The sequence below is a fragment of the Acipenser ruthenus genome, chromosome 11 (assembly GCF_902713425.1).
Source record: "Acipenser ruthenus chromosome 11, fAciRut3.2 maternal haplotype, whole genome shotgun sequence".
Lineage (NCBI taxonomy): Eukaryota > Metazoa > Chordata > Actinopteri > Acipenseriformes > Acipenseridae > Acipenser > Acipenser ruthenus.
The window spans coordinates 5,073,821-5,098,865 of record NC_081199.1 but is presented as its reverse complement, the minus strand read 5'-3'; the positions used below and the strand labels follow the sequence as shown (position 1 = coordinate 5,098,865).

Here is a 25,045-nt window from a genome sequence, read left to right as displayed (position 1 = left end):
GTAACGTGTTTGCATTTTTTAAATGCAAAAAAAAATGGTCTGTTCTGTCCTTGAACAAATATTATACAGTTTGTTCATCACAGCAGTTTGCTTTTATTTTTAGGGAGTGTTTGGTTTAAAAGTTGTTTTTATTAGACCTCAAAGGTATGTTTTATTTATCAGGGTTTATTTTGTATTTTCTTGTTTTAATATAATATAATACAGATACAGTATATGTATATAAAATGCTCTTATCTGCATCATCAGTCATACCCCACTTCCTCTCCCCAGCCCCCCACCGCACGCCTACTTCTCTAGTTCCAAGGAGTGATTCAAAGCGCTAAATTTAAAACCCCGAGACCGTATAAAAGTATTCTGACTCTCGAGCGCCGTTGTCATCTCGTTACTAACTGGATATGATTGGTATGATTTGTGCCGTGCCGGGCTCCTGAAACGCTCTGCAGCACAATCAAAACGCTCTCTCCACCCGGCATTACAGACAGAAGCCAGCAAGCCTTCATGTGACTGCAACGAAATGGCTTCTGGGTTCAACCTACATTAATTCTTAATGAAAAGAAAAAATCGCCCAAATCTTCCTAATAACGACTGCTTGCGGTAGCGCTCCAGCATACCCGTGTCACCGGCGCAATCTATCCATTTTTAAAACTTCAGGATGACCCTTCTCTTTTTTAATCTATCTTCCCTCTCGTTTGCTCTCTCTCTCCTCCCCCACAAGCTGTGCTTTCTGCTGTTAGATAATGAACCCATGATTTTTTTTTCTCTCTCTCTTTTTTTCGCTTGTCTCTTACCATTTTCGTACTTTTTCAATAGCGGCCATAACCCGCTTGATATCATCTTTCGCTCTGCTCCTGGTCTCCGCGCGAACTGACCTGCCCGACATTGCTGCTGTTGGTATATTTTTTAAAGCTCTCCGGCAGTTCAGACACAATGCAAACACTCAATACAGCGCTCTGTGAGAACGGAGCGCGCCTGCGCCCACTATAGAGCAAAGCCCACAGCTGCACGGCCAGGCAGTCAGCCGCTTTGTCACATAACAATACGCAGGCAGAAGCAACAAAGGCTTTGAAGTTTTATTGTCTTCCTTGAAAGTTTCAAAACTTACCCTGTGCATTGAGTCGTATGATCAAAGAACATCCTGAACCGTTTTAGTTCAGGATTGTAAAAATGATCTGTTCTAACTTGTCTTGTCTCTCATTCCTCATATGAAAACAAAGTATAATTCTTACATCTTTTATGTAGAATTGTAATTATGGAAGAGCTATACGCTTCAGTAGAGCCATCAAGTAGTTTTATTCAAATTTGATTAATGCAGAGTTTACATATTTTTGTTTCAATGTATCTATTAGCCTACATTCATTTAAAATGATCCTAAAAGGTGCATATATTTAATAATTATTTTTTGAAAAAGTATTACCTAAAAAGGTATGTTGTGAGTTCAATGCAAAACATTCAGCTTTTGAAAAGTAGTGTATAACATGTAATTAAGGTTGGTGTTTTATCACGCTAACACATACACAATAGTATCCTTTAGAATGTGTGTAAACTTGTACCCTCAATATAAAACATCTCTCCCGGCCATTAAAACCCATATGACTGTATTAGTAAAGAACAAGGCTATACTTGAGATTTGTTTTCATAAATGTGAGGTTGAGACCATTCTTCATCAAATGTATAACAAGACAGAGTTCCCCACTGGGCCAATACTGTATTAGCAACGCTGCAGGAAAGCGACAGGAGACTTGACCATGCCCAACACAGTAACAACAAAAGCATGCACACAACATGTATAGGATATGGCTGGTTTCACAGGAAGATGAGCCCTGATCTTGGACCACCCTACCTAAGGTAACAATCTGTATTCTACTGAAACCAGATCATTTAGAACCCATTTAAAGAAAAAATAAACTTCTGAAAGATCTGAACAGGGATTTCATTAAAGTTGTTTTTATTGCTGTGGTATAAAATATAGCATGGAGTATTCAAGCAGTGCAGGGCTGCACCACAGGAATTATAAAACAGTGCAATTACACAGGGGCTCCACATCCCCTCCCATCCCTGTCTGTGTGTATTTATTACAGGAGACAGTGACATGATCTTGCCAGCTATGATCATTCGGACTCCTGAGCTGTCAGCTGTTCTTCAGAAGGTTCAGGCCCAAGAATAAATGTAGGCAAACCCAAAATATCAACAGTAAACATCTCTGCAGTTATTTCCTCTGGAATAGCATTCTCCAACAAATGTTTTGAACCTGTCAAACAGACAAAGCATAACTTTAATAATAATAATAATAATAATAATAATAATAATAATAATAATAATACACGTTTATTTGAATTAAGAAACAGACTGTCATGGCTGTACTGAATCTGTGAAATATCACCCATATAAAACTTCCACAATGTAACTTTTGGTTTGTTTTTTCTTAGATAAAGGTCAGGTCCATGTAGAGCAGCAAACAAAGCACTGATCAGTTTCAGGGTGTTTGTCTGTACTGCAACACTGTAGTCACAGCACTCCCCATTGCCAGTTAAAAACCTTTAGTAGTACAAAAAAAAAAAGGCTTGTCGAAATGAGTTTTGATTCATATGCTTACAGTACATCACTGGGGTGATGCGGAGTCCAGCCCAACAGGTGATAGAAATGCTAGTGGTGCCTTTAAGAGGATGTCTATATTGATTTTGTGTGCATTAGACATTCGCTTTGCAGGTGTGTGAATGGCTCAAGTTACAGCAGCTATAGGCTTGTTTACTGTACCTGCTGAATCATAATTCCCCAGCTCTGACCTTCCTCCTTCGGGATTTAAACCCAACAGTGTTGAAAAATACTCTGCCAGCTCTTCCTCTGTCATATGCTCCCCTAACAAAAAGCAAGGACATGCATGATCAAGACAGATACACCCCATTACAACCAAACACTGTAGCTTGTTTGCATTGACATCCATACCTCAAAAAAAAAAAAAAAAAAAAAAAAAAGACGACATTAGCAAAAATGTTTCAATCCTTGACTTGTAATATCTTATGTGGTTATTTTTTCAAGGCTGTCTTAAAAATAACATATTTTGGCCAAACGGTGGTCATCTGGCTATACCTGGACCAGATATGGGCTTGAGACCATGGACAGTGACATAGGCGACAAGCAACACTTACTGCCTGTTTCTCTATTCTCTGCTGGTTACCACAGCCACTAGATGCTATTCTTGAGGAGATTTCTTAATGTCTTTCATTTGAGAAGTGCCTGGCTTACCTGTGCTCTGCAGCAGTTGCAGTAGTTCCCCTCGGTTCAGTGCATTCCCACAGTTCTCGTTTTGCAAGCCCAAAACCTCAAATGCATGCTGCAGTTCGTATGCTGAAATGCCGAAAGCTGGTCGGTGGTTTATATAAAGCTTTAACAAATCCGCTAAATCGATATCTATCACATACTTTCCAGTGTCCACATATTTACTGAATTTGATTTCATTGAGCATATCTTCAACCTGCGGAATAAAAAGACAAACTCTTATAGTCTGTAAAATGGAAATGCGTTTAGATAATGCTTTTACTCTGAACATACAACTGTACCTACAATCGCTTCTAAAGTGGCTGATTCTTCCCCATTCTGATGTGATTTGTTACAGTGATGGTATTTGAATCTCGTTATATAGACTTGCCTCCTGCTCGGTTGGGTAGAACCCCAGCGCCCGCATCACAAAGGGGGTCTCAGTCAGGGGGATTTTTGTTGATACCTGCCTGGTTTCCATGGTGTCAATACCTTGAGTTCGCAACTGGCAATAATAAAAATAGTCTTCAAGCTCCTATAGGAAAAAAAACACAAGGCTACATCAAATGTTGAAACAGAACTTTCAGCAAGTACATTTGATTCCAAACAAAGCTGTCCAGTACTGTTTTAAGGTGTGCAATCAAGTCTGCACAAGCTTATATCGTAGACAAAAGCAGAAATGTAAAAAGTAAAATGTAAAATGAAAAGCAGTTTTTTAACATAGAATGCCAACATAAAATGGTCCTGAAATGTAACCTCTGCGAGGCCGTTTTATGCGTGCTTTGCTGACATCGTGTCCCCCTACCCTAAACAGCTCTCCATCTCTCCCCCCTTCCAGCAGACTATAGAAAGGGACCAGGTCTTTTCCTCCGAGGCACGCTGCAGCTTCGAGGGCACTGCGGTTAAAAACAAACACAGGAGGTAATAAAACACAATCAATAGCAGAAAGTCACCAGTGGATCAACAGTGTTTTCAGGAAGATGTTTTTAAACACAGAAAAAAAAAATTATTGTGTCTATATCTGATTAGTGATACACATAATCTGGTTTTAATCAGACTTGATTTTCATTACCAGCTTCTTCCGATCGTCCAGGGTTTGTAACTAGCAGAACTACAAATGGACACTGCCATTTTTCACCGATTTAAAATCCCTTGACGCTTGCATCTGGCAGATCGAGTAAGTGGCACAAATTGTTCTTTTGTGCTTTAATGCAACCCTCAAGTTGACTCACTTCATGTTAGTCTCCCAGCTGAACACTGTGAAGTCGCCTCCTCCCGCAGTGAACACATACTTCCCATCATAGGAGCAGGCGAATGAGGAGACCCCCTCGGGGTGACAGACAACGGCTGAAGACTTATGGGGATTCCCATCCACAGGCAGGATCTGGAGGCCAACCTTCAGGATGTAAAGACTGTACCTTTACAAACTTACAAACACATACAAGCACTTACAAGCACCGTGCAGTCTGTTTTATTGTTGTAGTTTTTAAATAACTGATCAGTTACTGAATTTAATATTCGGTCTTGTATGTCCCAAGTAATGTACACATATATATATTAAAAGGATTCCCTTGGAAATGAGAATCGGAAATCAGAATTTGCTGTTTTACCTGGTCTTCTGTAATGTATGCAAGATAGCTGGTTTTAAGCTCATTACTACATGCAACAGGGAGCAAAGCTATCTTCTTTAAAGGAGACCCATATGTTGGTCCCAGGAGTGTCTTTCTGTAACGAAAACCAAAATCAAACCTGGATTAAAACTTATGTTATAAAGATATCTGTATTGCAGCAGAGTAGGGGGAGGAGAGAGGACAAATGTAGTCCAGTGGTGTGAGAGAGGACTACATCACCCACAATGCCCTGGGGTTTGTAATTAGAGCCAGGCTCTAATAGAATGAGGGACACCTGCCTGTAGTTAGGCAGGCAGGTGTATAAAAGCAGGTTGAAATGTTTATTGCCTGCATGTGTGGAGAGACCTGTGTGTATTTAGAAGTGTTTTGTTTGAAACTTTGGTTTGTTCCTGTGTTTTGTGATTTGTTAACTGCAGTTCTTGTGGCTGGGTCAACTGTTTTAAGGGCCTCTTTACCACACTATGATAGCTGTAAATATAGAAAACAAGTGATGGTTTGAAATCGATAAAGCAAAGAATATTACAAGTGAGGAAAGATTACTACCTGAGTGCTGATGTTAAATACCTGACAATTATCTGCTTGCAAAGAATGTGCTTCAGAATACATGCAAAACCTCAGTAGCTCCCCGAAAACTGAACATTTTATTTAAGATAAAAATATCAACACCCAATAAAAAACAGTTCTATGATGCTTCCTTATCCCTCATAATCCCCTTTCAATTCACCTGCACATTTTCGTGGTAGAGTTATAGAGTTTCATCTTGAACTGGTCATTGGCTGTGAGGATGAAGCTCTCTTTGGTGACGGGTGGGTACCAGGTCATGCATTTGGCTACAGCGCTCTGTTCAATGTGATCACTGGCCAGGATCCGCAGGTCGTCCTTACTGCTGTCACTGAGGTCATACTCTACCTGTGGATTTCAGGTTCCAGAAATGTCATCTTCAAGACTGAATAGGTAGTGCCATATGCTTCCCATTCCCCATTCCCCATTCAAATCGCTCAAGTTCTTGCAGATTATAATGGGCTAAATGTAGTTGCATGATTAATAAACATTATGTTTTGCCTGCCAGCACTTAGCTTGGCTATTTCCCTTAACCAACCATGTAAAACCAACAGCTCCTAACAGGTATCCACACTTTAATAAACTGTGATTCATAAAATGGGTAAAGAAAAAAAGAAATGCGAGTCATGAAACCCACTGAGGTGGCTGCCCACGTTACAGGACTGTCAAACAAATGCATACAGGTATTTCATTCAAGTTCCTTACCAACACTCTGTCCATGCCAAGAGACAGCAGCCTTGGCATTTTACTGTCCAGGTTAATCCCAAACATGATATCCTGGATTGGTTTATAGTGAGCACGCTGCCTCCCCAGGTACTGCCAGCTTTTCTCACCGTTTTTAGAAACAAGATTAAAAACCGTGATTGTAAATTCTGCATCCTGTAATGAGAAATATATTAACTTTCACCCGTTTGTTTCAAAGTAGAGTACAAAGTCAACACCAAGATGTTATGGCTAAAAAGGCACTTTTGAAATCTGTTCTTGAACCAAAACAGGTGAACATCTACGATCAGTGAGATATTACAGTCATTCAACAAACCACAAACCAGCACTGCTCAATGGTATACTCACAGCAGTGGCAAGGTATTTTGAATCGCTGGAGAAGGTGATATGGGTGATGGTGTCTTTAGCATATCCGAAGGGCTCACTGCACACATTGTTCAGGGATAGGGCATCAAGGATGTAAACGGCACCACTGGTGAAACCAACCCCTATTAGTAAGCCTAAAAAAACCCCCAAAAAAACCACAAAACTTTGACAGCATTCCGGCAGTGTGTTGTTTTATGCTGGATAGTAAAGGTCAGGGTTCAATTAAATATTCCAATATGTTGAGTTTTTGCCCATTTAAGGTGAAGTGTAAAAGTTGATAATAAGGTAACAGCATTGATTGACAAGTTATGCCGATTCATTTACACGCAGGCATTTTGCTTTTACACAACCTTTGACTGAAATCTGCAAGATGTACCTTTTGGATCGTATGTCAGGCAATTGATTTCATTTTCCTTCTCAAAGATTCTGCTGCAGATGTATTTCTTGCACTGATAGTCCCACACCTTGAGGACTCCGCAGTAGCTTCCCATGCAGATAACAGGCTGGGCTGGGTGACAGGCTACAGCATGCAGTGGCTTGCAGTGCTCCTGCACCAAGGTATTCACCTGGGTTGCTTCTGCAGCCACATGAAGTACTACTGCATCCGCAGCAGATATCACAAAGTTTCTGTGTGACACAAAATCAGGAACAGCAGTAATTGCCATGTGCCTGCCGTTTGGATTCTAAACATCAAATTACTATTTTGTTGCAATTAAGGTAAGGGGCCCTACAATGTAAAAAGATATTCTCAAACAACCAAAGGAAATGGTTCTTCCGTAAAACACTGAATCATAAGATATTCAGTAAGCTTTCAGCTCTGCAGTGGTGCGTATTAAAGCGATATTAACTTACCTGATAATAAGCTTGTCAGCTTTGATAGTGCAGTCTGATGGGTATGCTGTTTCCCCCCTTGCTAGAGATGGCAGTTCTTTAGCAAAGGAAATGGATCTAACTGGATCCAAATTGAAGTGGTTGTACCAGGTTAAAAGTAGCAGCTGGTCACTGAAAAACTTAACATGTCCTTTACTGTCACCTGTCACTATATAGCTGAAAGAAAAAAGTACAACAAAAGCTAGTTCATTAAAGATTCATTTCAAAGGTAAGAATGACATTTCCTCTCCGACGTAAAGTTTTGTAAAAATCTTTATTTTAATATAGATCTCTTTTTATAAACCAATATTTGTTGTGTAAAAAAACCCAAAACAACTCTGTTGTCTGTCTACGACCATAATAATTGGACTCTACAGTGAGAAATCTATAGACTGCACACATGTGTATAATGTAATGTAGTTTAAATGGTAAGAAACGACATGTTAGGTGTGTGCGTGACACGCTGTTTTTCACACATCAGGCTCTTCCCCCATGTGCAGTTTTGGAAACATGAATTGTATTGCAGGGAGACGCGCAGGATGAAGTGGATGAGGTAAAGGGGTTGACTGCACGCTTGTTTGATTTGGTGTGCATGTACCTATCGGTCACAGTTAGCACTGTAATGCTGTCCTTCTGCACATGCATCATTTTCTTGGCCTGCTTATTATGTGGTTTGAGGAGGGTGGGGATGCGGATCCTGTCCCAGACCACCAGGTTCCCCAGAGAGGTGCCTGTGAGCGCCCGAGAAGCTCGGAAATGGAAAACCGTCTGGCTGAAGGATCCCACAACCTTGTTAAATGACTGTTGGGGAAGAAGCAATAATCAGAGTTAATTGATATCAAACATTGCTCTAAAGCCATGCTTAGCCAGCTCTACTGGATTACAGAGTCATTTGTTCCTGGCTTTGTGTGACATCCTTGTGAGGTAAATAAACGTTAAACAGAACAGCTGGTGACTTGAAGTTCTGTTATTAACTGTCAATCGTTGCCTTGTAAATATATATATATTTCTATATATATATAGGGAGTCTAAACGTTGTAGCTAATTATTAACACAGTGAGTTATTAGTTTTATCAATGACTTTTCTTGTTCATTATATAGTGTATATGCTTTACAGACAGAAAGTGGGGATGAGCGGGGTGAATATTTCTTGTAATTGGTAATACTTGATTTTGCAATAATAGCGAGGCAAAGGTGCACTCACCTTCTCTGTAACTTGTGGCACTGTGTATTCCAGCTTCTCATTGTTCTGCAGAAAAACATACAGATTATAAAGAGAACCAGATACACAATGTGTACAGTATTTGAGATAATACTGGGAGTGTTTTATATGTTACGATTACAGATAAGCATCTACATAACCCCATTTACCAACTGAACAGAAAGACAACAAGTACATTTTACAGGATCTCAAAACAATAGTTCCAGTGTTTAAGACGTGCTTAATAACCCACATTTACATCTGTGTACCAGCCACTACTAACATGTAAATCAGGTTAGAATTATCCCTACAAATCTAAAGAAATTATTGACTGGCAATACATAAGAAAACACTGAAGGAAGACAACGTACCCAGGAGTAGAACACAACCTGGCTTTCACTGTTGCTGACAAGCTGTGTGCAATCACTCGGATTAAACAAGATGTAATCCTAAAACAAAATGACAATCACAAGTGTAAAACGTATGACACAGGGAAGGAGACACTGCTTCACTCAGAGAGCGGGGAGGGTATGGAATGGGCTGCCTAGTCATGGCGTTGAGGCAGAATCACTTGGATCCTTCAAGACCCAACTTGACATCATTCTGAGATCAATCAGCTACTAGGACGTATGGCCTCCTCTCTCTTATGTAAGTGTATTGGAATAGTTTTTAGAAAAATAGAAAAGTTAGAAATAAATGGTTTGAAAGCATTTCTGTCCTATTATAGTGTACAAACAAAGCTATAATTCACATTTCATTATATGTAGTGCTCATTTTAATGAGTGCCTCCTAATTAATATAGATAAATCGATAGAGAGACAGATAGATAGATAGATCTAAGAACATGTTGTTCTACTAATTAGATCTGTACAATTTAAACATAAAGACGAATGTAATTGTTTTTAATGGTTTTTTTTTTTTACGGATCATGTGGTCCTGTGATATACAAACATCTTTACCTGCACCCCATATGCAGCACTCAGTTCTGCTGCACAGACAGGATCTTCCCTTTGTGAAGACCAGTCCCAAATGCAGACTCTCTGTGAAAAGAGCACATTGGTCTTTGTCATCTAGGACATTACCCTTGGCTATTTACACATTAAAACATTGAGGTTAAATCAAAGTGTATTAAATGGTCTGAAACTGGTGCACATAATATTAAACAGGATCGAGTGAATTGAGCTGGTGCATTCAGTGGGTAGGATCAATGGCTGCATTATGTTTGCATTTTCCATGTAGAAATTGATATGGATCTCAACAGCACAGCACAGCTGCCATGCCTGGTCGATTAAAGAACATGAACCCATCCCTCTGTACCTGAGCGGCGTCTGCACCAATTGTTGCAACATATTTGGCATCTGGAGTCATTGCCATGGCTAATACCCCTCCTTCTGGGTGACAGTGAAACAGGGTCTGAACTGGAATCCTGCAAACAAACCCTTTTTTTAGACCGTTTTATTTTAAGAACAGAGTAAATGATCTGATCTTGTAGCAGTAACTGCTCTTTTTGAATTTGTATATTGTACAAGATAATAATACAAAAAGAGAAAATGGCCAAAAGTTTTGCATCACCCTATAGAATGAACTCATTTTGCTTCATAAAGTCGAATGAAGCCTGCTGAATAATGTTACGTTAACATATTGAATTACATACCGCTTTGTAGTTTTCCATATACTTAACGAAAAAACGTGACATTTCGAAATCTAACATGAAATACTGTACTACTATTAGTATCGGTAGACTTTTGCAATAGCATTTTGTAGTTTCTTTGATTACATAAAAGATCTAAATTATGTTCATTATATATAATTTATTTATTTATTTTTTAATTATGTCTCAGTCCTAAAATTCTCGGTGATGCAAAACCTTTGGCCATAGCTGTACATATGTTCCCATATAGGAATAAAATAAAAATGACATGTCTTACCCTGAGTAGGAGTCCCATATTATCACCAAACTCTCTGGACCTTTATCTGCTGAAGCTACCCATCTCCTGTCTTCACTGACGCAGAGACATGAAATAGTACTACAGTGACCCTAGGGGAAGACATGACAGCATCCACTTTTAATTTAACAATGTACAGCCAACAAACCCACAGTACTCTTAACGATCACGTAGCATGCACACATTTCTATAATACGTGTCCTTAACATTGTGTATATCTCTGGGGTTGTCTAATTCCAACCATTTCATTGCAGAACTTTGTTCTTCAGCAGGGTCCAATACAATAGCATGCGACCTGAAGAAGAGGGAAGCCAAAACGTTGTAGCTAATTAGGGGAGGGCTTACCTGGAGAATGTGCTGGGTGCTGTTAGTATAGTCATACATCACCACAGTGTGAGAACTTCCATACAGGATCACAATCCTGCCTTCATCTTGCAGACTGAACACAGGGAGATTTTGGTTGATTCCAAATACCCACTCTAGATTCTAAAATAATAACGTAAGGGGAATGAAAACAACAGCAAACCTGCTCTATTGCACCCCTTTCAGTGAATAGTTTGCTATTAGCTGGTGGAAATTTGACTCAAGCAAAGCAACATGATACAATTTATATGAATATGTAAACTGGGCAGATAAACAGCAACCTTAGAAAAAAGATCTTTCCCACGTACTGCTTTTATGAATAAAATACAGTTCGATATTCATGAAACTGCTCTGGACTGTTAGCTGTAAAACAGTTATCAAACTTCCGAGTTTAAAACTTGGAAATAGGGTCTTATATTTCACAGGTAATACATGAACCATTCTTACCAGTGGGTGAGCTTTGACCAGAGGCTCCTCTTTCTCTTCAAAGAGTGTCCTGGGAGTGGCCGTGTAAACCAGCGAGTCTTCTAGTGGGTCTCCTCCAGGAGGTGAGTGCTTCCCCTTCCCTTCTCCACCTTCAGACTCCCTGAGACTGGACTCTCCACTCCCCAGGGCCAGGTCCCCCCTGGGCAATTCTGCAGCTTCCTGGCTCATCCCCTCACCCCCGTGGACCAGATCTTCACCGCTCTGGGCTGTCTGTTCACCTTCCTGGCCCATCTCTTGGCTTTCTTGGTCCTCTTCTTCCTGTCCACCCTGGTGTTTGTCATGACTGGTTTCTTGTTCTTCTACTGGTTTCTCCGGCTCTTCCTCGACTTTCTCACCAGCCGTTTGACCCTCATCATGGTGTAAGTGTCCACTGTCTGGCCTGGAGTGTGGTTCTTGTTTTCTGGGATCTTCTGCAGACGCTGATCTCTCCCCCTTATCCTCCTTACTGAGCTGTTCTGCCTCAGTATCAGCCTCTGTTTGAGGTGCCTGCTTTATCTCCTCTGCTGGGGGTTCGATAACCATGCTTTCTGAAGCATCAGACATGTTGCAATGGTGTCAATAATCTAAAACGAAATGATGACACAGTGTGGTTAAGTTCATACTCAGCTAGACCTGCTTTAGATCAGCAACAACAATCCAATACAAGCATGTCGTGAAATCAAAACAGCAAAAAGGATCTCAATTACTGTAGTCAAAACCCAACTCAAGGCTTTTATTTTTTTTAATTCTATCTAGAATGCTGCCAGTTCAGTGGACTGGATTAAACAGTAACGGTAGCCCTTATTTGTAAAAGTTCGTAATATAACTGGCTTGGTTTTGGCAAAATAAAAAAAAATAGTTGCTGTGGTTCTCCCCATACTGTACTGCATAACCTCTCATATTAATGATGCTGATGCGGGTATACAAACAAACACAGGCACGACACAGTTCTAACGTCGTGTGTTAACATTAATCACGCATACACCGTGCAATTCCTAATCAAGAAGTTGCATCCACAAGCATGCATTTGTATTCTCACCTACTCAAGCCTCGCACAATCCTGAAAACATTAAAAAATAATAATAATAAATGTTATTCACTTTATAACACGTCTGAAGACTAAATCCCCGGTCAACGTTTCAGATAAACAGCGTTCCGTTGCTTAGATACGCTTAGCAAAGGTTGCCGGGATATCTGTGCCAATATTATTCCAAACACGTGAACACAAACGGGCGCTAGAGGGCGGTGTGATGCTCCGAACAATGTGATGACTGTTCTGTGGTTTATTGTCAACAGGTTTAATTCTGCCAACAGAAACTTTCTCATTGGCACGAATGCATTTTAATTAAAGTAATAAAGGAGGATTAAACTTAGTTAATGACTGAAGTTAATTCAGATCCACCTGCTCTACCCTTATCGTGGGTTAAGTTACGCAAATGTAAAGATGCATCATATTTTTTTGTGTTATTAAATGTGTTTTATGTTGAAGTTGAAGTATATAACAAAGTTGCTGAAAGTTTTCGAAAATGCCTCCTCACGCCTGCCCGGTGGCAACGTGTTCAAAGACTTCAGAGACCTTGAGTGGTCCCACATGTTGTGCTTGAGAAGAGGAGTTTCCCAGCTCCTGCTTTTCCATTGGATATTAACACACACGGCCCTTTCAAGAAGCAAGAACCGCTGATAGGGATATCAGGGTGGAAGATTTCAAATGAATCGATACATTTAAGATTAATATATGTGCCTTAAATTACAATAACGCAGGGAGTCTACATAATAATAATAATAATAATAATAATAATAATAATAATAATAATAATAATAATAATAATAATAATAATAATATATAAATGGACCATCATTTTAACATTAGTTGGTTATGTTCATTAAAAGCATTTGTATTTCACAAAGCATATGGTACTTCTGATTCATACTTAAACCTGCCACAGCCCCGCTTTATTCCAGTCATGAAAAGAGGCGGGTCTTCTCCAGTCACTTTATTACCAGAACTCAGGCTCTACTAACTAAAGCGGCAGAAGGATCCTACTCTCCTCAGCATGGTAAGGCACTCGTTATACATTCATTTGATTTGTAATTTTCACTGCATTCACTGTTTGGTGGTTCGTGCAGTTTGTGAACTATAGCAGGGACGTAATAGAGCATATCTGCATAGGACCACCAGAACAGCACTGTAGCATTTTAACACTTCTATGTAATAGAGTTTGGAGCGACACGATCCAGTAGAAAATCTCCTGGCAGCAGCCCTTTTGGGGTTACTTATTACCAGTACAAATTCCCAGAAAGTAACCCCCGAAAAAGTGCTGCCATTAGTTCAAAATTAGGGCCGAAGAAAAATCAATATGTCCATTCTATCGGTCTTCCATGTGGAGAAAGGGGAACGGGACGTTATATTGAGACTTGTACCAAAATGTACATTCACTACACTATCCACAAATTGTTAAGAAATAAACATACGCAGCGTGTCTGTATACTTAAACATAAGGTGCGCCTGCTTAAAACTGGAACTGCTTATCAGAGTCCATGAGACGCGCAGCCTCCCCTCCCGAAAACAACTTTCAGCAGCTCCATTCGTTTATTGATGTTTTTATTTTATTTTAGACTACTTACACCAGCAAAGGAGAAAAGGTAAGTACGTGCTATATTATAATAAATCACACAGTTTCCATAGCACAACATCTATCTATCTATCTATCTATCTATCTATCTATCTATCTATATATATATATATATATATATATACAATTACTATGGCGTATGTATTTGAATTAAAACGTAAACATTTTCAGCTGTCAAAAAACAAAAGTATATATTTTTAGTTTTGAATCCGGATTGATAATCGCTGGATTCCGTCTGTGTTGCCAGAGTTCGGTGTTTCACAGGCTGTTACCTGTACATTTCATCACTAATGTTTCATTCTGAAATGCTGATGTTTGTTACAGCATGAACGAGGGGGGTTCGTCTGCTTTGACCATCTTACATTCTGGGTCGGCAATGCTAAACAGGTAAACCCTGGATTGATCATGTGTTTTAGTTTTTTTGGGTGCATAATTTAAGATGTTTTTTTGAGGGGATGATAGGGGAGGCAACGAGTTGTAGGCACATTCCAGAGAAAGGCTTCCATTGGCTACGAGAAGGGAGGGATCGAACACAGACAGCATTTAATTAAAACTACACCGCTGTGATAACATTATACAGTGTTTATAATTATAAATACACTCATAATGCACTTTGATGTGCTTAAGCATGTTAAAAAGTGTTAATTAGGTTAATTAGCTAAATCTATTCTTTGTTTGGAAAGGATGAGCTAAGTATACACAATTATTATTATTATTATTATTATTATTATTATTATTATTATTATTATATTAACAAAGAGATTTCCCCATTAAGGCCGTGTTTAGGTTGGCGGTATAAGATTGTGGAAATGACAGGACGGAGAAAGGCTTGCAGTGACCCGCTTGGGCTGCGCATTCATAACGGTTTGTGGGTAACTGTGTTCCCCAGGCCGCTTCTTTCTATTGTAACAAGATGGGCTTCGAGCCCGTGGGGTATAAGGGTCTGGAAACGGGCAGCAGGGAGGTGGTGTGTCACGTGGTGAAGCAGGACAAGGTAGGATCTCCTTTCATCATCTATTAAGAGGCAGTGGTGCACAGTAGTGTATTGCAAAAAAAATATATATATATATATACAAATAAAACTGTTGCAAAACCTTTTTTGATTGCTCTTCGTTATTTATTCCAGATCATTTTTGTTTTTTCATCACCACTAAATCCAGGAAATGAAGGTAAAGAGAAATGTAGCACATATCTAATAATGCATTTCCAGTTCTACAAGGGTATTTTTTTTTTATTCCTGTAATACCGATCATTTCAAAATGATCTATATTCTTTATATATTACCTATAGAACATGTAACTAACGCATAGCACATATCAAATGATGGCTTTTGAAGTTGCCTTGCAACACAGAATGCTACACAAAAGTATCAGCGAATAAGGGCAATTTATCTCTTGTATTTTCTTATTTTGTCGTTGCATTGCTCCATGAGCTCAGCATGTAGTTTGCATCAAGACATGCATTTAACACAGTGTTTTACTAACAGCTTTTCTTGTGACTTTATGCCTTACTTCTTTTTTTGCTTTTGTTTAGAAATGGGAGCACACTTAGTGACACACGGGGATGGTGTGAAAGATGTTGCATTTACTGTGAAGGACTGTGACTTTCTGGTCCAGGTACTAGAACTAGAAATGTAATGTCATTAAATATAGGAAGCTGTATGTATGAAAGGGGTCTACATGGCCAGCCTATACCCTGCACTGCTGTATGGATTGTATTGGTGCATTTGACAGCACTGGAAATGAATGGGTGGGCTGCATCCACCACTCATCAGTGGGGTATCCTGGGATTACAGCTAAACGCATGTAAATTGCTTCAATAAAATCCTGCTGTGATCAAACGAACCCCAAAGTCATGCAGGCGAACGCCACCAGGGGTCAGTGTCCTGGTAACACCCTTTACCAAGCAGTGAGGGGTTAGCAGCTGCGAGGCATCGTTAGAATTGGACATTTTTTTTATTGACTAGAAAAATAAAAAGCAAATCATAAAAAAAGAAAGTGTGACATAATGTCCGTTGCTTGCAAAGCCGTGCTAAATCATCGCGCCGTTTGGTGCCCACACAGAAAGCCAGAGAACGAGGGGCTGTGATTGTGAAGGAACCCTTTATAGAGGAAGACAAGCACGGGAAAGTGAAGCTAGCTGTGATCCAGACAGTAAGTACAAGCACTGGAAAGTGAAGCTAGCTGTGATCCAGACAGTAAGTACAAGCACTGGAAAGTGAAGCTAGCTGTGATCCAGACAGTAAGTACAAGCACTGGAAAGTGAAGGTAGCTGTGATCCAGACAGTAAGTACAAGCACTGGAAAGTGAAGCTAGCTGTGATCCAGACAGTAAGTACAAGCACTGGAAAGTGAAGCTAGCTGTGATCCAGACAGTAAGTACAAGCACTGGAAAGTGAAGCTAGCTGTGATCCAGACAGTAAGTACAAGCACTGGAAAGTGAAGCTAGCTGTGATCCAGACAGTAAGTACAAGCACTGGAAAGTGAAGCTAGCTGTGATCCAGACAGTAAGTACAAGCACTGGAAAGTGAAACTAGCTGTGATCCAGACAGTAAGTACAAGCACTGGAAAGTGAGGACAACAGGATCAATATTGAAGTAAATGACTCGAGAAAAAAAAGTGGTTGTTGCTTTCTATGTCCTGAGTGTGAGTCTTCTCTTGCAGTACGGAGACACACAGCATTTCTGTTCTATGTCCTGAGTGTGACTCTTCTCTTGCAGTACAGAGACACAGTGCATTTGTTCTATGTCCTGAGTGTGAGACTTCTCTTGCAGTACAGAGACACAGAGCATTTCTGTTCTATGTCCTGAGTGTGAGTCTTCTCTTGCAGTACAGAGACACAGATCATTTCTGTTCTATGTCCTGAGTGTGAGTCTTCTCTTGCAGTACAGAGACACAGTGCATTTCTGTTCTATGTCCTGAGTGTGAGACTTCTCTTGCAGTACAGAGACACAGAGCATTTCTGTTCTATGTCCTGAGTGTGAGTCTTCTCTTGCAGTACGGAGACACGACCCACACTCTTGTGGAGAGGATGGATTACAAAGGGCTTTTCCTACCAGGGTTTGAAGCTCCTCTTTTCCGGGATCCTCTACTAGACACACTGTGAGTGTTTCCACGTGGGCTCTGTACTCGATCTGTTTTCATTGTGTGTAAGTGACGTAAAAATGTAAAAATACACAGACGTGCATTAAACATACAAACTGTGACTGATGAGTTACAACATGATTTCAATGAAGTATATTTGAAAGAACAGTGATTTAGTGATTTAATTAGACATGAAATGTTGCCCTGGCGTACAATCCCAAAATTCAAGGCAGAGACGACGCATTTCAAATGAACTGCGCAAAACCGAAATCAAAAGGATTTTATATAAACAGATCTAAAATACAACCAAGACAAATAATCCCAGATAAAACATGAGTGGTTTCAGTTGGTTTGATCACAAAGGGTTATTTATTATATAAACCACAGTCAAATTGTTATTGATTGGTACTCAATAACCGCGTAGACAAGGGCATTCCTCTGCACAGCCCTAGCTCTTATCCATTCTGGTTCTCACCGTTGTGATCATGATGTCAGGATATTCTGAATCCACTCTGTAACTGTCAGCTGTCTTCCTTTTCCTGCAGGCCGAGCGGGAAGCTGAATTTCATTGACCATGTGGTGGGAAACCAGCCAGACACTGAGCTGGTCCCTGTAGTGGATTGGTAAGGAAATAAAGAACGCAAAAATATCTATCTCTTCTAGGGTTATAGCACAGATCACCATCACAGATACTGGCTGTCCTGATACATCTACCTATATGTTATTTGTTTTTCGATTCATGATCAGCCTCTGATTTTCATTGAAACGATGGAAAAGGCTGAGAGAATGCTGTTGAGTGGTTGAGAGTGGGTAAGCGATTTTGCAAAGTCATTTTGCAGTTGACTTTCTCATGCTTATAAGAATGTACTGCTCTTCTCCACATTAAAAAACACAGATCTTTGCATTTCAGTTGGCGTTTTGAGAAGAAGTGGGGCGCGTTATTATTTTTTGTGACTTTGAAAAAAGTATCATCCACCGACACAAAACATTTATTATAATATTCCAGTTTTACCTATTGCTCTAATGGAAAAGTACTGGCTGACACTGCTAGTTTTGTTAATACTCCCCTGGGATCGGAGAGGCCCTGCAGATGTGTTAGCTGCTGAATGGTATGTAGAGATCAAACGAGCCTGACCTGCTCCAGCAGATCATTGATGCAAACCATGTGAAACTATAAATGTGGATTCTGCTTTATGCAACTCACTCCTTTTTGGCACACCTACTGAATAAATGGATTCAAAGAGCCGTTCATTTGTGACATCAGGTATGAAAAGAACCTGCTCTTCCACCGTTTCTGGTCTGTTGATGACAAGCAGCTCCACACAGACTTCAGCGCGCTCCGTTCCATCGTGGTGGCCAACCACGAGGAGACCATTAAGATGCCGATCAACGAGCCCGCCATGGGGAAAAGGAAATCGCAGATCCAGGAGTATGTTGAATACTACGGAGGCCCAGGAGTCCAGCACATTGCAATGAACACCTCGGATATCATCACAGCTGTGAGTGGGTTCCTCTGGGATTCATGAAAACATTATTAAAAATCTAACCACAAACAAGCCTGTTCAATATCAACACCTCAAAACAATCTAATAGGGCACTGCCAGGGGTAGCGTCCTTTTACAATATACACTAAGTAAGCCCATTCCTGTGTTAGATTTTGTAAATATTCATATTTTCAGGTCTGCCAAGCCCCTTTTCTTGAAGTCTGTGTGCTAATTTGCTCAGAGTAATACAATATACCTGCGATAGACCTGTTTTACTCCCACATACTGTACTGTTTATGCAGTTGAAATGACATTTGATTTTCAGATTAGAAACCTGAAGGAACGCGGGATGGAGTTCATGACAGTTCCAGATACATACTATAAACAGCTGAGGGAACAGCTCCAAGGATCAAAAACCAAAATCAACGAGGATCTTGATATACTGGAGGTGGGCAGAACAGGACGTTGAGCATTTAGGGAAAATAAAAAACAATTTGAAATATTGTGTAAATGAATAAATAATTGTAAATCACAACCCACAAGCTACTCTGATGCACAATGTAAACAAAACATGGAATCCATTTTTATTCAGCTATAATTTTAGCTGTTAAGTATTCTTTTTTTTTGGCAGGTCACCTAAGCCTGGATTTCTGTTATGTGATGGGGAAACTTGAATCTCCCCAGAATATTAGAGGTTTCTGTCACATTCACAAATTGAGTCTATTTCACCTTGTTCTGTTGTAGGAATTGAAAATCCTTGTGGATTTTGATGAAGAAGGTTATCTCCTCCAGATCTTCACCAAACCTGTGCAGGACAGACCAACACTATTCCTGGAGGTGATCCAGAGAAACAACCACCAGGTCACTATTATTTAAATAGTATTATTTATGTCCACCTGATTTACATAGAGACATTTTGGTCAGTATTAGTAATTTCTGTTGTTAACTACAGTAGCTACCTCTTCCTGACTTGTGCATACTGTGCTTGTTATTGGTTAAATGATACAAAGCCACTTATTTATCATTTCCTGGTCAAGTGCTAAAGTAAGAGCCAGTGGCATCTATTGAACAGATACGAAGGATCAAGTTTCTGCTTTGGATTGCTGACAATACATAGCTGTGCTCTAGATGGCGCTGGCCCTTACTTCTAACCTGGGCGTCGAATCACGTGTCTCGAGCAAGGAACTAGAACAGAACAGCAGCTCCTGAACTCAGCATGGAAAATATCAAAAAGTAAAACAACATTTAAAATGTCATTAGAATGTCATTTAAAGCTGGTCACTGTTTAATAAATAATACCAACACCCCCACTAATAATGTTAGGATTTCTCTTCATGGCAGGGCTTTGGAGCAGGGAACTTCAAGTCCTTGTTTGAAGCTATTGAAGCAGACCAGGAAGCAAGAGGAAACCTCACAATACTGACTGCGAACGGTCTCACAGAGGCTATATAGACCATCCCATAACCAACCCCTGACAACGTTGTTAGCTTTCATATTGCCCATGTAATACATTTATTATGGAGGAGCAATTTAGCTGCAATTTGCCAATAGGGGAAAACATAGGCCATGAAGTTTATCTTCGATTACCCCAATGTAGCAGACCTTACTTGCTAGATTACTGATACACTAATCCTTGTTATTGGAACTGTACTGTTTTAGATTGCATGTTCAATAAAGATGTAAGTTAGAAATTGGTGGTACATGTTCTTAATTCCTAGATAAGAAGTTAATGTGAGCAGCCTTCCCTCATTACACAATTGCTTACAAAAAAATACAGCAAACGCAATTGAATCAAATCCAACAAGCCGCATGTCATTTACAAAGCTCACGTGTAAAACAGTGTTTTTATTGCTCTTTTGCACAATGTTACCTAGCATGACGCGAGTCAGTCCTGAACTTGGTTCTTGAGATTTACTAGTTAGTTACAGACATGCTCCCTGTACAGGTAGCAGCCCTGTCCAGGGCTCCTGGCAACAGCAATGTTGTTCCATTCTTATCAAAGAGTGCATCAGCAGTCAGAATGCACAGCTGTACATCTGGTTTAACAGAAGCAAGCATTCCCACATCACAGTCCAACTGCTCCCTTAGTGAAAAATAATACAAAGGTTCAGTGCCAGGTTTTGAAAAGCATTTACTGATGTTACAGTTTTGATGCCTCGATCGCATTTATCTCTGCAGTGGGAGAATGTTGCAGCTGTGGACAGAGAAAATAACATTAATTACATGGGTGTGAAACACTCGCAGGTTTGGGGTCTTAAGTTTGTCCAGGTGTTAAAGCATGTGTCAGATAACATTTAGAAGAGGGAGGCAAGGAGGCAAGAGTTTGAATCTGTCACAGGTCACAAATGAAGGAAGAACTACTTGAATCACACATCACACAAAACTACAGATTCAAAAGGGTTTGGTAAAATGAAACAGCCTCGAGAGGAAATATGAAGTGAATCCTCAAGCTAGCGATTGAAATAACTTTGCTTTCAAGGGCAATGTAATAACACAGCAAATGTTGCCATTGCACAGAACTGTCCTCTATATGCACACACATACCTTCAAAGCACTGCCAAATACATATTCAAAGCAACCTTGTATAAAAAGAAATGGGGTACAGGGACCATACGTACCCAAGCAGACCCCTTCCACTCCATCGCTGTGGCGTGAGCCCCAAGTGTACCTTCTTTCCACTGCGGATCACAGCTATACTCAGGGGTTTCTTGTGGGTAAAAAAAAAAAAAAAAACACATGTTCGATAACAATCAAATAATTGACTCTTACATACAGCCCTTGCCAGTATGTTTAAAAGCAGAGAATGTTCCTATTTGTAAGCAATTTAAGTAAAATCATTTTAATGGTATTAAACTAGCAAGAAACTGTGCAGAAGAATAATTGAAATGCTGCTACCCTGCAACTAGACTTCCTCCTTACATTTCACGTTTCTCAGGACTCTTTTAGGGTGTGCTAACTTACCCCCTCGCTGTGCTGCACCACTGAAGCAATGTTCTGTAGGTTCTGAAAGTTTAGAGAATTCACAGTGCCGAATTCAAAAATCTCATCTCCAACTTGTAATCCCTGGGAACGATCAAGCAACACAGTTTGAGTACAGAGTAAGGATGTAGAATTACTAAAAGAAACAGAGAAATCTTCAGTTGTAAGTAAAGGGGAGGAGGGGAATTAGGATGACTATGAGCATACAGTATTTCCAGTGAACTTTTATCAGAGATGGATTTGAGTTTTCTGTCCTTACAGATATGCTGGCTGGGGAGCCCGGCGTGACAGCGTCCACTTTAGCGAAGGGATGGGGGAGAGGCAGGTCCTGCTCCAGAGCCTCTGCTTTGGCCTGGGTCTTGTCCTTCTCACGCTTCTCTCTCTCGTAGGCGTGTAGCCGGTACAGCGCCTCTTCAGTCTGCTGCATGATTTCCTTGTGGTCATTCTGTAAACCTAAAACATACACATACACACACTATTTTGCAGTTAATGGCACTGCCATTAACTGCAAAATAGTTTTCAGAGCAGATGGCTAAACATGAACTAGTGTAATATGCTGGTGTGATGTGCTTATCTTGGCATTGTGTTGGCATTCTGCTCTACCGCTTATCTTTATGTTAGCTTATATTGGCCGGTTTAGTGTTTTGGTGGTGTTGCCCAACATTCAGTGGCCAGGTTTTAAAAGTCTTTATCAACACTTTCAGTTTGTATTAATATTACTTTATACATACACGCGACGTTATGTCTGGCATTGCGCACTTGGTAGACGTCAATATCTCCTCGTGGGAAGCCCTCTGCGTCCACTAATGGCCCAGTCATGCCAACACCCTTTTGCTTTTTAAAAAAAAAAAAAAATCGATAAATGGCTTCAATATATAGCACTAGAAACCACACACTTGTTTGTATCATAACATTTTCAGAACCTGTATTTTCTCAGACTCTGCCACATCTAAAATGATGAAGTTGTTGGTTTTTTTTCCCTAAATAGGCCCTGTTCACGAGTCTCTGTAAAACACAACACCGGTACGTTTTGCACTACACAGAATTAACTGGAATATTACAGAACATTTTCACGGTGTAGCACTGGCACATTTTCTGGCCTGGACCGTCTTGATGCCGTGCGCCTATTACAAAAACACGGCCCGCACAAACCACTTACATCCTCCAGAACGTCATAGTAAGCTTTAATTTGTTCTTCTATTTCATCTTTCTTTTTGACCAGGTTTTGAACGTCCTCAATAGTTATCGCAGAGCTCGTTGTTGTGCTGTTGTTTCCCTCTGACATCTCGCTGTGTTGCAGTGGCGTTTTGAAACTGACTGGACTACAACTACGGATCAGTAGAAGAGGCAAACTACTAACTAGTCACCTCGAAACGCGGATGTTGTGCGCCACCTACTGTGCTGGACTTTCACGGCCTTTTCTTTAAAAGATGATTTTCGTCACAATGGAAGGGTAGCTGTCTGTATAGATACCAATCCAGCTGAAATGATGACACGCCCAGACGTGGACTGTATTTTGCAGGCCGATACAACCGCAAGAACAAAAACTTAAGAGATCTGTATTTGTTTTAGAAATAATTAATAAAATGTATACACGTAATATTTATCAATTATTATTTAGCAGACGCTTTTACCCAAGGCGAGCTACAGAGACGAGGGTGTGTGAACTATGTATCAGCTTCGTCACAACAACGTCTCCCCCGAAAAACAGAGCACAAGGAGGTTAAGTGACTTGCTCAAGATCACACAGTGAATCAGTAAGTGAGCCGGGATTTGAACACGAGACCACCTGGTTATAAGCCCTGTTCTTTAACCACTGGACCACACAGCCTCCTATGAGATATCTTATTGACAATACACAGTCTACAATAAAAATAAAAACACAAAAAAACCCGATAATAGGTTACTACTGACGCTCCCTGTACGCTGTATTGCAAAGTATAACGTTGTATATAGATAATAATAATGTAATAGGGTTTTTATTGTAAAAACAAATAATAAATAGACATCATTCTGGTAAAATTAGAAAGACGAAAAGAAACTAAATATGTTGAAGGATATACTGTATAATCAAATTGTTTGTCATAGATTTGTGTGTTTTATAATTAAGGATAATAAAAAAACAAGGGAAACAACAGCACCCTGAAGGGGAGATTGTTATCATGTTTGTATCTTTTGTGTCCTCAGGTATGAGAAGAACCTGGAATTAGAGGTTTCATTCACATTTGTAATTGGTGTCTGTTTAACCTCTTTTTTTTCACCAATTCTTTGTAGGATTTGAAAATCTTACTGGATCACAATAAGGACGGTTATCTCCTACAGATCAGACCGACACTATTCCGGAGGCGATCCAGAGAAAGCTACCCACATCCACTTGCTTTTGATTTTTGTTAATAGTTAGTTAATAGAAAGCCCCAATTTTTTTTTTTTTTTTTCTTTTTAATTTCTTGGTCGGGCAAAAGTAGGAGCCAGTGGCATTCAGTGAACAGATACGAAGGATCAAGTTTCTGTTTAAGAGCGCCCAAGGCAAGAGGCAGGATCCAAAACTCTGACTTCAGAACAGAAATCCGTAGGCTGAGCACGAAGGCTGTAGCTATAATAGACTGTCAGGGAAACACTGGAGGCTGGTGAATTCATTTAGAAATAGTAAAACAAGACATGTAAAGGGGATCGTTGACTTGTTTCAGATTGGATTGTAGATGGTAGGGTTTAGAAGAGATTGAGTTTTACAGACTGGTTTTATGGTGCAGAGGCAGAGGTGGTATACGTGACAGTGTGTGTTCAGGTCAGGACTGGCGTGCACTCATAGGGCTGAGAGTGGAAGATCTCTTGGAGTCACAGAACCAGTGCCTGATTGGAACCAGTAATTTCTTCAGTCAGAGTGGCTGCACTGCGATTTGAATCCAGATCCGCCCAGCCATTAGTACTTTGCTTTAACTACTAGCTTAAACCACACAGCCTTCCATATACACAACTGTAACTGGTGATCTCGTAAATAAACTGGGGGTTAAAACAGCAAAACTCTCCCCAGTCTGATACACCGCTTTTTAAATACAGACGACATCATCCATGTTCTCGTTAAGAAAAAGTCAGTATATTTATGGATTGCTTTATAAAAGTTACTATGATACAATAGTACATAGTAAAGAATTCAACAAAAATATGAACAAATATATACAGCAAGACACACCCACAACAAAACACTTTCGTCAAAACAAGATACTCGGCACATGATTTATCTGCACAAAAAAAACCCACGTTCATTTCTTTAAAAGAAAGAAAAAAATAAAAATACTACATCTCAAAAAGCAGGGTCTTCCTAAAGAAAGGGGGTGGGGAGGGACGGGGTGGGGGGGGGGGGGGGGGGGGGATAAACAATAAAATATTTTATTGCAAACAGTTCCGACGCCGAGACCCTTTTAAAGAAATAGCCCCAAAGTTATATTTTTTAATTTTAGAGGTCCCTAAGAAGACAGCTTTGTATTG

The 25,045-nt window shown here is 40.0% G+C and overlaps 4 protein-coding genes across 8 annotated transcripts in view; 1 reads left to right on the top strand and 3 right to left on the bottom strand.

The window, feature by feature from the left end:
* Positions 1 to 1,029, bottom strand: part of LOC131739387 (B-cell CLL/lymphoma 7 protein family member A-like) — a 7,017-nt gene extending 5,988 nt beyond the window's left edge. The window contains exon 1 of one of the 3 annotated variants that reach the window (XM_059033026.1): positions 789 to 1,029. In XM_059033026.1, coding sequence (XP_058889009.1) covers positions 789 to 880 — 92 coding nt within the window. In that variant the 5' untranslated portion in view covers positions 881 to 1,029. Of the gene's footprint in view, positions 1 to 536; positions 628 to 788 lie in introns of those variants that run through there. The other 2 variants (XM_059033024.1, XM_059033025.1) reach the window with 2 other exon arrangements.
* A 779-nt stretch (positions 1,030 to 1,808) lies between these two features.
* On the bottom strand, positions 1,809 to 12,567 carry LOC131739386 (cilia- and flagella-associated protein 251-like). Of its 3 annotated transcripts, XM_059033023.1 has the most exons (22): positions 12,421 to 12,537; positions 11,621 to 11,965; positions 11,364 to 11,557; positions 10,899 to 11,039; positions 10,536 to 10,645; positions 9,925 to 10,033; positions 9,567 to 9,647; positions 8,979 to 9,056; positions 8,611 to 8,655; positions 8,005 to 8,207; positions 7,389 to 7,583; positions 6,913 to 7,163; positions 6,519 to 6,670; positions 6,153 to 6,326; positions 5,611 to 5,795; positions 4,866 to 4,980; positions 4,488 to 4,651; positions 4,061 to 4,151; positions 3,647 to 3,790; positions 3,244 to 3,472; positions 2,755 to 2,856; positions 1,812 to 2,248 (listed from the first exon to the last, which is right to left on the bottom strand). In XM_059033023.1, the coding sequence occupies exons 2-22, from the start codon at positions 11,943 to 11,945 to the stop codon at positions 2,109 to 2,111; spliced, it is 3,228 nt and encodes a 1,075-aa protein (XP_058889006.1). In that variant the 5' UTR covers positions 11,946 to 11,965; positions 12,421 to 12,537; the 3' UTR covers positions 1,812 to 2,108. The 3 variants fall into 3 exon arrangements, with proteins under 3 accessions (XP_058889005.1, XP_058889004.1, XP_058889006.1); XM_059033022.1 differs by having other exon boundaries at positions 1,809 to 2,248; positions 11,364 to 11,965; positions 12,482 to 12,567; XM_059033021.1 differs by having other exon boundaries at positions 1,810 to 2,248; positions 11,364 to 11,965.
* A 734-nt stretch (positions 12,568 to 13,301) lies between these two features.
* Positions 13,302 to 20,271, top strand: LOC117973262 (4-hydroxyphenylpyruvate dioxygenase-like). Its single transcript, XM_059033020.1, has 13 exons — positions 13,302 to 13,438; positions 13,998 to 14,024; positions 14,339 to 14,401; positions 14,904 to 15,008; positions 15,141 to 15,183; positions 15,548 to 15,630; positions 16,078 to 16,167; positions 17,011 to 17,114; positions 17,642 to 17,719; positions 18,361 to 18,595; positions 18,906 to 19,028; positions 19,325 to 19,441; positions 19,922 to 20,271. The coding sequence occupies exons 1-13, from the start codon at positions 13,436 to 13,438 to the stop codon at positions 20,030 to 20,032; spliced, it is 1,182 nt and encodes a 393-aa protein (XP_058889003.1). The 5' UTR covers positions 13,302 to 13,435; the 3' UTR covers positions 20,033 to 20,271.
* A 423-nt stretch (positions 20,272 to 20,694) lies between these two features.
* Positions 20,695 to 22,923, bottom strand: LOC117427664 (26S proteasome non-ATPase regulatory subunit 9-like). Its single transcript, XM_034045849.3, has 6 exons — positions 22,719 to 22,923; positions 22,291 to 22,393; positions 21,819 to 22,012; positions 21,542 to 21,643; positions 21,199 to 21,287; positions 20,695 to 20,774 (listed from the first exon to the last, which is right to left on the bottom strand). The coding sequence occupies exons 1-6, from the start codon at positions 22,842 to 22,844 to the stop codon at positions 20,747 to 20,749; spliced, it is 642 nt and encodes a 213-aa protein (XP_033901740.2). The 5' UTR covers positions 22,845 to 22,923; the 3' UTR covers positions 20,695 to 20,746.
* Positions 22,924 to 25,045: the final 2,122 nt, after the last annotated feature.

Bases quoted from the DNA above. Each gene is read 5' to 3' on its own strand.
- LOC131739386 (XM_059033022.1), bottom strand. From the start codon at position 11,945: ATGTCTGATGCTTCAGAAAGCATGGTTATCGAACCCCCAGCAGAGGAG. The intron at 10,034-10,535 runs GTAAGACATGTC...GTTTGTTTGCAG, and splicing joins ATATGGGACTCCTACTCAGG to GATTCCAGTTCAGACCCTGT. The intron at 2,249-2,754 runs GTACAGTAAACA...TCTGTTTGACAG, and splicing joins GGGGAATTATGATTCAGCAG to GTTCAAAACATTTGTTGGAG.
- LOC117973262 (XM_059033020.1), top strand. The intron at 14,402-14,903 runs GTAAACCCTGGA...TGTGTTCCCCAG, and splicing joins GGGTCGGCAATGCTAAACAG to GCCGCTTCTTTCTATTGTAA. The intron at 17,115-17,641 runs GTGAGTGTTTCC...CTTTTCCTGCAG, and splicing joins GATCCTCTACTAGACACACT to GCCGAGCGGGAAGCTGAATT.
- LOC117427664 (XM_034045849.3), bottom strand. From the start codon at position 22,844: ATGTCAGAGGGAAACAACAGCACAACAACGAGCTCTGCGATAACTATT. The intron at 22,394-22,718 runs GTAAGTGGTTTG...TTTTTTAAAAAG, and splicing joins ACTATGACGTTCTGGAGGAT to CAAAAGGGTGTTGGCATGAC. The intron at 21,644-21,818 runs GTAAGGACAGAA...GATCGTTCCCAG, and splicing joins GCTCCCCAGCCAGCATATCT to GGATTACAAGTTGGAGATGA.